The 11,934-nt window shown below is 55.2% G+C and overlaps 2 protein-coding genes across 2 annotated transcripts in view; both read right to left on the reverse strand.

Annotated features, from left to right (window-relative positions):
* The window catches only part of ADSSL1 (adenylosuccinate synthase like 1), an 18,668-nt gene extending 14,814 nt beyond the window's left edge, over positions 1-3,854 (reverse strand). The window contains exon 1 of the mRNA XM_006839488.1: positions 3,601-3,854. Coding sequence (XP_006839551.1) covers positions 3,601-3,792 — 192 coding nt within the window. The 5' untranslated portion in view covers positions 3,793-3,854. The remainder of the gene's footprint in view (positions 1-3,600) is intronic.
* A 5,425-nt stretch (positions 3,855-9,279) lies between these two features.
* INF2 (inverted formin, FH2 and WH2 domain containing) overlaps positions 9,280-11,934 on the reverse strand; it is a 15,435-nt gene continuing 12,780 nt past the window's right edge. The window contains exon 21 of the mRNA XM_006839489.1: positions 9,280-9,308. Coding sequence (XP_006839552.1) covers positions 9,280-9,308 — 29 coding nt within the window. The remainder of the gene's footprint in view (positions 9,309-11,934) is intronic.

Genomic DNA, 11,934 nt, shown 5'->3' on the forward strand with positions numbered 1-11,934 from the left:
CATACACATGCATTGTGCTGTGTGTGTATATGTGCCTACATGGATAGTCACATGCGCTCATATTTATGCATGTGTATGTATGCATATGTAGATGTATGCTTGAACACTCACATGTGTATGTGGGCACATGTGTGCTCAAGTGGATACATGGTGCAACGAGCTCATGTGTATGTGTGCTCATGTGTTTGTATGTGTGCCCACATGTATGCAGATATGTGCTTATATATGTACCTGGGCACATGTATGCAGGAGTATATATCTAGATAAATGCAATGTGCTCACATGTATGTGTGCCCACACATGTATGTAGGTGTGTGCACATATATATGTGCATAATGTGGGCATATGTGTATACATAGATAAGTGCAATGTGCTTATGTGTATATATATATATAGACTCATGCTCCTATATGAAGATTGTACAGGAGTCCTCAGGTGCATGGACATGTGTGCTCATGTGTATCCTATGTGCTCATATGTGCGTGCACATGTCGATTGTGCAATTTGCTCAGATTTGTATGTGTGCATGTGCACTCCTGGGTGTAGACAGGTGTGTACCCACAGGCCCTCCACATTCAGACCTGTGCTCCCCTCCTGGGCTTGTCCGATCTGCAGACTCCCTGCCTCCTCCTCCTCACGGAGCCCTTGGTAGGTGGCTCTTTGTCCCCGTCACCTTTCCCTGGTTCCCTCTGATCTTCCAGAGTCTGTCCCCCAGCCCTGCTCAATCTCCCCGCCCACGTGACTCCTCAGAGCCCCACTCCACGGGGTTCCCACACGGCTCTGGACCACTCCAACCACACAGTGCCCCTGTGCTTCATGGAGGCTGCCTGGAAGCTCTGATCTGGTGCTACCCAACCAGGGTCATCAAACACATGGCAGGTCCCCAGATAGCCCCAAGTGGGCAGTGTCACATGTCCCATACTCTCCTGGGTGTGTCCCCTCAGCACATCAGCCTAGCCTGGCCTCTGGGGTCAATACTTATATCCGTCATGGCTCTGGCCACAGGCTGTCCGTGCCCAGAGTGTTCTCAGCTAGACAGTGTGGCATTGGAACCAGACAAAGCCATCAGCACGTGCAGTTGGACAGACAGAATGCTCTGTCTGCACTGCACCTCCAAGGAGCTGTTTCCATATCCTCCACGTTACCCTGGCAGCTGGGGCAGGACCCCCAAACCTCTCCGGTCACAGGTGACAGATGTTTTAGAGGAAAGGCCTAAGCATCTCCGTCCCCACGTAACTTTGCTCTGGCACCCATGGGCTGCTATGAGTCAGGTGGACTTGGTGGCAGCAGTTGGCTAAACGTGGCAGCAGAGGTGGCGCAGGCTGGGAGCAGGCTGAAGGGTCAATGGGCCAGTGAAGGAGGCTCTTCCACATCTGTCTGAGGGGCAGGGATGGAACAGCTGGACAAGGCAGGGAAGGACAGTCTGACACAGCAGAGGGCCTCGGGAGGAGGTGGGCAGTAGAGTGAGGTTCCCTGGGCTCCTGGGGTGTACAGTGGGGTGGGCACATTGGGCAGAACCAAGGCCACATGGACCTGACAGAAGACAGGTTACGTGAGGCAGGCTGTGAACTGCGGACAAGGCATGGTGAGAGAGGGATGCTCTGGAGCCGGCCCCACAGGCCCCAGGCTATGGGGGAGACATGGGGGTTTTACACACAGGCAGATGGGCTCTGTGAGGAGACAAGAGGCTGGCCCCAGGATGTAGTGCTGGAGGCCAAGAAAGGTGCAGGTCGGGAGCTCTGGCAGGCCAGGGAGGTGGAGCCCGGGGGCACATTATAACCCCAGTGACTGGGTGGAGGAGAGATAAGCCTGCTGTACAGGGACAAAGGCTGCCCCCAGGTGGAGCTGGCCCCTGATGCCTCTGGGTAGGAACAAGGAGTCAGAGCCCAGGCTGGACAAAGGTCACTAGCCGGCCTTACAAAGTTCACCTGAAGCAGGGAGGCCAGCTAGAGCAGAGGATTAACAGGGTACATAGTTGAGGGTCCCAGATGGGGAGGGGAGGGCAGAGAAGCTGCCATGGGGGTGGGGATGCCACTCAGGATGGCTCCAAGAATGGGTGACCCTCCGGGGCTGAGGGGACTGGCATGTGGGCTGGCCTAACCGCAGCCCCATCAGCCCCAGCCACTTACACTTCACACAGACTTGGCCTCCAGCCTGCTCTGTGCCCTGCATGGCCCTCCTTGGTCCCCCATCTACGACCCCGAGGCCCTGCTGACTCTTCCTCTTCTGGCTTTAGTGTACACCCCGTTACCAAGAGACAGGGCAGTCTGGCACGTACCAGGAAGCTGGTGGTGAGCGCAAGCCCCCTGCTAAGGAGGACACACGGGGTGCGGTGGAGGTTGTCTCCCTGGAGTTGGGGATGCTGAGATGAGCATGTGTTAGCTAGCCCCCTGCCTCCACTCTAAGCCTGTTTCTGTGCTTCTGTATATGTAGAAGCCGGCTGGGACCACCCGCCTCCCAGCAGAGCTGAGCCGGAAGCCAGGGGCCCCTGTCAGTGGGAGCGGGCTGGGTGGGAGACGGTGTCTGAGAGAAGGGGTTCTGTCCCTGGTGGGGGGCAGGGGGGTGAGTGGCAGCTGACTGGTGGCAAGTCTGTTCTGTAACAGGATGGCATCACAGATGGAAACCATGAAGTCACTAGGAGGAAGGCTCTGCTGTGAGGCACCTGCAGCGTGGAGGAACCTGAGGTGTGGAGGAGCAGGGAGCCAAGGGCCTCCTTTGGTGTGGCTGAGGGCAGAGACAGAGGACAAGACCTTTGGGAATTGTGGCTGGGTGGCGTGGGCAAGGTGGGAGTGGGAGCTGTCTCTGAGCCCTGGCCCTCCTTTCCGGAGCCAGGGGAAGTGACAAGCACCACCCACCCATGCCTGCCGCTTGGTCCCCATTCTTGGCAGCAGGGTTCCAAGCCAGGGGTGCCCATGCACGTATGCACTAGGAGCTGAGTCCTTTGTACACTGCAATGTAACCCAGCCCACAGGCAGCAGGCTGGAGCAGTCTGGCACACGGTCTCACAGGGCCCCGGGGACAGCAGCCAGCCCTGTGCCCTCAGGGGACAATGCTTGTGACGGCCTCCACCCGCACTGAGTCACCCGGCCAGCCAGGCTCCTCCTCCCCCAACGGTCTTCCTGCCCTGCCCTTCTCCTCTAGGCTGACCCCTCTGAGGCCTGGGTTTTGCCAGGGAAATCCCCACAGAATGAGGGGGGAGGTGGGCTTCCTGCGTCAGAGCCCAGGGTTCATCCCACCCCCCCTGGGATCCAGTGTCCCCACCTCAGCGGCTTGTATTTATAGCTCAGCCCTAAGCCCACTGCCCTGGGGAAGTGTGTGTGTCGGGGAGAGGCGGGTTTCTGGGAGTCGGGGTGGGGGAGGGACAGCAGCAGTGGGGGGCGGGGTGAGGGGTTCTGGGGAGGGGAGGAGCCTCTCCCTGGGACTTAGAGAGCCGGGTGGAGAGTGCAGGGAGGGTGTGGGCGTGCGTGTCGGTGTGCGTGAGTGAGGTGGGGGGGGGCTGCTCTAAAAGGGGACCCCGGGGTTCTCAGGGCCCAGGAGGGAGGGAGGCCCGTCGGGTGGGAGGGGAGGGGCGGCGTGGGGAGCCCGGGCGCCCGGCCCCACCTGGCAGCGGCTGATGATGTCGGCGTCCGTGGCCAGCAGGTCCACCACCTTGCCTTTACCCTCGTCCCCCCACTGCGCACCCAGCACTACGGTCACGCGGGAGCCGGTCGACGCCACCTCTTGCTGCAGCCGTCCCCGCTTGACGCCGCCCGCGCCGAGGGGCCGGTCGTTGGAGGCGCGGGTTCCCGACATGATCGCTCGCTCGGTGCCGGGCCGCCCAGAGAGCCCGCCGAGTCCGTCGCCCGCGCCATTAAATGCAGCCGGCCGGGGCGGGGCGCGGGCCGAGGGCGGGCCAGTGACGTGCCGGTGACCTCGCCGCTGCCGAGGTCCCGCCCCTCCCGCCACCCGCCGAGCGCCGCGCGGACGGACGGACGAACGGACAGCGCTGTAGGGAGCGGCCTGGGTCGGGCTGGGGGCGCCCACGAGGCTACTGGGGCCCACCTGCACACGTCAGCAGGAAAGCCGCGCCGTGTGCGCCCGACTCCCGACCGCGGCTCCAGCCATGACCGATTTCGATTTCCGGGTCTGGAATCTGTAGAAGGGGGGCCCCCTAGGGCAAGGAGCTGCGTCTTCCGGCTCACCTGCCGGGCCTGTTCGCGCCTGGCTCGCACCTGCCTCAAGTGAATCCCCGATCTCCGTGGGCCCGCCCCCTGGTGGCTGCAGGGAACACCCGCGGAGCGCCATCGTAGAGAACAGCGAGATCCACCCTGTGTCCAGGGCGTAGCTGCCCAGCCGCCCGTCTAGCCTGGGCGCGCTGTGGGCTCTCAGCGCCGGGGGGTCTGTAGAAAAGGCGCCATCCCAGGACCAACATCTCCCAGTAGTTCCACACCAGACCTCCCTCCTGTCCCACCCACTGTAGGGGGTCTCCATAGCCCCTAGGAACAGGAATGCCTTCGTTCAGTCCCAGAGGGGCTCTCATTGCAGAAGTGCTGGGACCTCAAGACAGAACTCTGACCCAGAGCCAGTGTGGGTTCACATCAGCCATCCACCTGGGCCGTTCTGAAGGCCCTCCTTTCGGGGAAGACCAGCTGAGACCCTTACCCACTGCCATGGGGTTGGAACTGGCGTGGGTACTGCCGCGCCACCTCCCGAATAGAAATATCAAGTTGTCAGCAGGGTGTCAGGAGCTCGGCTATAAACAGCCGTGCCCAGACCCAGCAGCTATGTCCGGCTGGTCACAAGGTCCAGCCTGAATTAGATTGCTCCACCATAGCGTGGGCAGCACAGTATCACCAAGCTCGCCATCTCTGTTGTTAGACAAAGCTATACAGTCTCCCGGGCCTCCATGGTCCACAGCTTGCTGTGGGTGTTGTCCATTGTGACCCACCAAGACACCCTGATATGCTCCAACTCTGAACAGAGATGAGTTTCCACCATTGATGTTCTCACTCTGCCTTCATTCCAGATTGTTCTTTAGCTGCACAAGTGACCTGTGGACTCCTGAGGCCCAAGAGCAGGGCCAAGCGACCTTCCCTGGTGTGTCTCACTCCATTTAATTTTTAGGGTTGTGGGGGGGCAAGATGGGGGGGGAGAGGTTGAGCCGTGTCACTTAAAAACCATAGCACTGGTGGTGGTGGTGTAACGTGCCCTCTAGTCGGTTCCGACTCACAGTGACCCTTTATAGGGTTTCCAATGAGCAGCTGGTGAACTTGAACCATCAACTTCCCGGTTAGCACAGTGCCACCCCAGAACTCCCATAGCACTGGTGGTGGTGGTGGTGGTGTGCCTTGGAGTCAGTTCCAACTCAGCGACCCTGACTGAATAAGGTTTCTGAGGCTATAAATCTTTACGGGCCCAGAAAGTCTCATGTTTTTCCCGTGGAACAGCTGAGGTTAACAGCCTGACTTGTAACCACTACACTGCCGGAGCACCTTCTAGCATTGGTAAGGATGTAGATGGCACAGCCACTTTGGAAAATCAGTTCTTAAAACATCATAAACTGACCATACTGCTCTACTGCCCACTGCCTCCGTGCCAGTTCCAACTCATACTGACCCTGCTTAGCCCAATATTCCATGTTGTCACGGAGTCCTGGTAGAGTAAGCATGGGATGGCTAACCACAGGATGAGCAGTTCAAACCTACCAGTCATTCTTCAGAAACCTGGTACAGGGTCGCTATGAGTTGGAACCAACTCAGGCACTTACCAACAAAATATGTGCCAACTTGGCCGGACGATGACTCCCAGGTTGTGTGGCTATCCCCTGCTTTGCGATGTATTGTGACTCCTAATTTTTGTACGCTAAAGAAGGAGCCCTGGCCGTGTTGTGGATTAGGCATGAGGGTGCTAGCTGCAAGGTTGGTGATTCAAACCCACCGAGGGAGACGGCAGTCTGCCTCCACAAGGGTGTACAATCTCAGGAACCCTGTGTGGGGCGCTGCAAGCTGGACCAACTCAATGGCAGTGGGTTTGCTAGGAAAAAACCCTGGTGACATAGCAGGTTAAGCGCTGGGCTGCTAACTGCAAGGTTGGTAGTTCAAACCCAACAGCTGCTCCATGTGAGGAAGACGAGGCTGTCTGTTCGTGTAAAGACGTACAGCCTCGGACACTCAGGAGCTGGTCTACTCCGTCCTGCAGGGATCGACCTGATGGACTAGATTCCTGAGTCACACCTCTCAGCTGGTTGTGAAGTGCCATCAAGTCGGTTCTGACTCAGCGACCCTGTGAAGGGTTTCCAAGGAGCAACTGGTGGGTTTGAACCGCTGACCTGGTGATGAGCAGCCTGGTGCTTATCCTCCAGCGCTGCATAAGAAGCAAACAGAGAAGAGGGACCACACTACCACCAAGAAGGAAGAGGTGGGAGCGGACCTGTCCTTTGGTCCCAGGGTCCCTGCGCTGAGAACTTCCCAGGCCCAGAGAAGAGCAGTCACGACACAGGGACATACCAGGCCTACAGATGTTGGAAGGAGATGGTGCCCTGAGTTGAGACCTCCAGCCTCCTAAACGGGGAGGAAATCAGTCTGTTTCTGAAAGTCAGCCACGTTTGGTATTTCTGCTTTTGCAGCACCAGAGAACCAAGACATTCTCTTAGGAATCTACCTGAGAAATGAGAGCAGATGTCCACACAGAAACTTGTGTGTAACATTCACTGCAACGCTTTCCACAAGAATCAAAAATTGCCTCTCAACAGATGAAAGGCTGAAAAAAAGTAAGGCCAATAGTATTACTATGAAATCAGAGAAACCTTTATTAAACAAATATATTGAAATGTGAAGCTTTTGTTTCTCAGCAAATCCACCATCTAGGTCTTTGCACTTCTGAAGGCTGTGTTTCCAAGATAAGTACTGGACCGCAAGGTTGGTTTGAGCTGCAAGGTCGGCAGTTCAAACTCATCAGCTGCTCCTCGGGAACCCTGTACAGGGTTGTTGAGTCGGAGGTGACTTGGTGGCACTTAATAACAATAACAGTAGTAATCACTATGTAAGGATCGTTAGTAATACTGTAGTGATCATTTTGTTTTCCTCCTCATATACCCACATAGTGTCTTATCCAGCCACAACACAAGAGACATTCTGGTACACGCTACAACATGGATGAATTTTGAAAGCCCTGTGTTGAGAGAGAAGCCAGGCACAACAGACCTTACACTGTAGGGTTACTTTCTTCATGAGATGTCCCGGATAGGCCAGTCCACAGAGAAACGTTGCTCAGTGCTGGCTGGGGTTGGGGGTGGAAGTGGGGGTAACTGCAAACAGACACGTGTTTCTTGTGCGGTGATGAAGGTGCTCTAATCAGGATGTGCTGACTTGACCCAGCTCCCTCGGTGTATACTCACAATGGCTGTGTTTCATGTAAATTGTACCTCAGTAGACCAACCCATGCCGGGCACGGCTTCTGGGGTCTGCTTACCGGCTATCTGGTTAGAACGCCTGGTCCAGGTAGAGCATGCCTGCCTTCTCCCACCATCTCTTTAGAGTTCCAAGCATTGCCCCCGGCCCCAGAGGCCACCAGTACTTAGTAATGCTTGTTGGGTATGTGAATGAATTAATGAATGAGTGAGTGAGTGAATAGATGAATGAATGAGTAAATGAGTGAATGAACATGCAGAGTCTGGGCATGAGTGAATGTATGAATTCATGTATATAAGTGAGAGAATGAATGAGCAAATCAATGAGTGAATGAGTGAGTGTTAGTGAGTGGGTGAATGAATCACTGAATGAATGAATGAGTGTATTAGTGAGTGGATGAATGAATGAATGTGTTAGTGAGTGAATGAATGTTATTTTGAGTGAATGAATGAATGAGTGAAGGTTTCTGCAAAGCTGAGTAGTTATCCCAGAGCAGTGTGTTTCCAAGTGAAGTGGGGGCCTCTAAAGGGGTCTCAAGCTGCTCAGCAGGGCATGGGCTTCCTCAACCATAGTCACGGTGGTGTGGGAGAAACTCATCGATGTTCGAGGGCCACAGCTGAGCTGGCGGATCAGAATAGAGAGCCCAACCACTTTGGGGTGGTGGATGAGAAGGTTCAGCTGGGATATGTACGTGATACCGTGGGGGTATCACCCTCAGTGACACCACCCACTGTCTCCGCTCTCCTTGCCCCTGCCCTAACTTCTGGCCCCCACCACTATGTGATCCAAGGACACAGTCCAGGGTATGGGGGCTGCTCGGCCACTATGGTAGGGTCCGGGGGAGCTGAATCTGGACAGGGGCATCTTTCTGTCTGCACTCACCCAACTGGTTCGCCTTCCTGTCCCCAACCTCAAAGGCCACCCCCACCCATTAGCACAGCTGCTGAAGGGACAGCTCCCTCTCCTCTGTTCACGTTGACCTTCCAAAGCTTCAAAACACAACGTGGACAGGCAGAACAAGGCGAGGACAGGCATGCTCTTTATTGGGGAAGGTGCCGGCTGGGCATACCCTTAGAGAGGGCAGGGGATGGGGTTTGGGCAGCCACCCGTCCATAGGCAGAGAGGAGAGGGCCAGAACCCCCCACAGCTCTCTGAAGGACCCCTCCAGTCCCTGTCCTCCTCTCCACGTCCCAGGCCAGGCCCTGAGAGGAACCACGATCTAGCGCCCTCTAGTGGCGGGAGCGGCGGCGGCAGCCAGGGGCTACTGAGGAGTAGGGCAGTCTTAGTTGCGGGGCAGTAAAGGCAGACTCTTCCCACCTCCGGGGCTCGGTGTGCCGAGTTGGGGTCCCCCAGCCAGGCTGTGGACACTGCTAGATAGCCTTGGGACCCCTCCCCACCCCCCATCGCAACCCACCTAACTGCATTAAGCCACATTTCGGCTGAGCTGAGGAGTTGGGCTGTAGGACTGGGGTCCTCACAGAGAGACAGCGAGCAGGGGTGGCCAGCTCTCCCTGGCTCCCAGACTCCTGGGGGAAGAGCCAGTGAGGACCCTGTGCCCGAGAACCCTATCTCAGAAGTGGGGTGTTGAGTCTCCCAGGGGCGGCAGGCAAGCATAGTCAGAGTGGAGCAGCCATGTGAGAGGCCTGGGCAGGGGGCCGCCTGACCCCTACAGCTGGGGGCCTAGTACATGCAGAGAGCAGGCAGGGAGCTCCCAGGACCCAGGAAGCCGCAGGAGTCAGGCCGATCGATGGTGCCTGCTGGGGCCCTGGTTACAGAGCTTCTAGAAGGTTCTAGCAGGCATGTTGCTGGGTAAGGCACTGAGTTCTGGCGCCTGGGTCCAGTGCTGCTGGCCCGGAGGCTCCTTGGCAGCACGTCTTGTCCGAGGCTGACTTCACTTGGCTTTGGGCTTGGGCCTGGGGCCTGTTGAGGGAAAGGATATGGTTAGGGGCAGCCTGGCCACTTGGGGAGGGCCATCGAACAACCCCAGCAGACCGCTCTGTTCCGGCTGGCCTCGAGAGTCTGGGCAAGGTGTGTGCATTGCTCTCCTAGGGGAGGGGGAACCCCATGGCTCCCCTCCCTCCCACTGAGATCAGCTTGCTCTCTCAGTTCAGAGTCTGCCATCTCTGCCAGGGTCAGCTCTGCTGGCTTTTGTGTTTGGAGGTGGCATCTGAGAACCCTCTCTGCTCCTTCAGACTCTGCCCTACAGCCTCCAGCATGGCCCAGACTCTCCCCACCTAGCCTGCTGCCCACCCCTCTGCCCACTTAGCCCCCTGTGCTATGGGTCATTCCCGCCAAAATGCCCCCCCCCCATTCCTCTCCTTCCATGTGTCCCAGGCAGGCTTCAGCTTTGAGAGCCATCACTGGTTAGAGATGGGCAAGAAAACACAATGAGTGAAAATCACTCAGAAGAGGGACATCAGAGGTGTCCCCATGAGAGGCTGGGAAACAGCTGGGGGTGGGGGCAGCAAGTTCCAGGTGAACCAGGAAGGACTCAAAAGATGGGAGTTGTGAGCAGTTACCTAAGGTCTAAATTGGGCTATGGGCAGAAGGAAGAAGAAGAATGAGAAATGAAGATGCTTGGAATCAGCATGAGTCTCCACGGCTCTGAGACCAAAACTAGGTGATGCCTAGCTATCACTACCAACTGCTCTGAAAGGGATCCCATTAGAATATCCTGGACAGAGTCAGAGACAATGTGGAACAAAACTCAAAATTATATAACAAAAGACAAGAGGAACCTGAGGCCACCTTTCAGGTCTGGGACAGAACTTCACCTCATGGTTAATTTTCAGGTAAGCATTAGACAGGTATATAGGAGACAATAATACTAGCTGTGGGCCATGTATGACCTTGGAATGATCAACCATTCAGAATCAAAAGGGCAGTGAATAATTGTTATCAGGACTGATTGTGAGGGTTGAAAATGTAAGACGTTTTGTTGCAAAGAGGGGAGTGACTGACTTTGCAGTCTAGGAGCGGAGGTCCCTGGGACCATCATCAAGGGACAAGAGCGGAGAGAGGGACCCTACCCAGAGAAGCGGTGATGCCTGAGATGGAGGCAGAGATGATGGCGTGGAGAGACGGAGCAGCTGGAGACTTTAGACCCAGAGAGAGAGAGGGGCTGTGTGCTGACTATCGGGGGGCAGGCTTGCAGGATATACCCTTTGGTTGTTGATGATGCATGGAGGGGATTGTAACCATGGCAAGGAAACAATATACGATAGGATGAATGTAAAGCTAATGTTCTCCCATGTAAACTATCACATAATTCACAATAAAACATAATAATAATAAAAAGCCAAAGCGCAACATCTGCTTAAGGACCAAGTTCGGAGGGAGTGGGAAGGTAATAAGAACCGGAGGGAGGAAGTAGGGTACTGGTTGTTACATGGAATAAATTGCAATCTTTGAGATGAACTGAAGAGTGTGATTTGTTGAATCTGTTCTGTAAACCTTCACTCCATTCACAACAAAAAGTTATTTAAAAAAAAAAAGCCAGGGGTGGCCTCGAACAAGGGGCCTGGGGAACTATCCAGAGGATTCCATATACTGCAGATGGGGGGTGGGGGGCAGGGAATGCTTGCAGAGGAAAGAGGGCACTCCAGACCACCATTCTGCACCCTCCTTGTTAATGAGTGGTGGCAACTCGCACTGACCACTTCTTAATCACACATCAAGAAAACTACAGGCATAGAGATGGAACCTGCAATTCGCCCACCCCCACTCTGTGATCCCACCATCAAAGTTAGCCTGGTCCCTCCACACAACTCCTGCCCCCAGTAGGGAAGCGATGACTGATAACCTAAACAGAGGAGTCTTCAAATTACACTAACGTCTGTCTGCCTTGAGCATCTTGTTCTTTTAAAGAAAGGTCTGTGAAGATTGCAATTGACAATTCTTTTGAAAGGTTAGGGAAGCCGGGCTGTGAATATGTGTTAGTGATAAGGAGTCTCGAGAAAAGGTGAAGCTGCTGTCACTGAACTGAATTCGCAGACACTGGAATTACTGCATGTCCTGTTGGGTACATGCTCACCAAACAAAAGTGTTTAAAATCTGGAAAAGAAAACCAGAGTCCATGCCACAAAGACCAGAGGCTGGGGAATGGTCTAGAACAAGGGGAACAGCGTGTGATACTGGGTAGGATCTTGGGTCACAAAACCCACATTATAGATAGTACTAGGGTAGTTGGGGACACAATGGCACAGGGACAATACAAGGGGGAGCTTCAAAAAGTTCATGGAAAACGGAATGAAAAGATCATGGAAATTTCCCTGAGCTTTCTGAAGTCCCCTGAAATCCACATGGAATCTCGTCCTGTGCTCACTGCACTGAGGTCATGCCAGAGATCTAACCAAACTTGTGGCCATGGCATCAACTTTAATTCTTGGTGGCCCTGGGTGTCAGAGTAGAACTGTGCTCCACAGGGTTCTCAGTGGATGATGTTTCATAAGTAGATCCCACTCATGGTGCCCCCGTGTGTGTCAGAGTAGAACTGTGCTCACAGGGTTCTCAGTGGATGATGTTTCATAAATAGATTCCACTCATG

This window comes from Chrysochloris asiatica, unplaced genomic scaffold, assembly GCF_000296735.1.
Source record: "Chrysochloris asiatica unplaced genomic scaffold, ChrAsi1.0 scaffold00025, whole genome shotgun sequence".
Classification (NCBI taxonomy): domain Eukaryota; kingdom Metazoa; phylum Chordata; class Mammalia; order Afrosoricida; family Chrysochloridae; genus Chrysochloris; species Chrysochloris asiatica.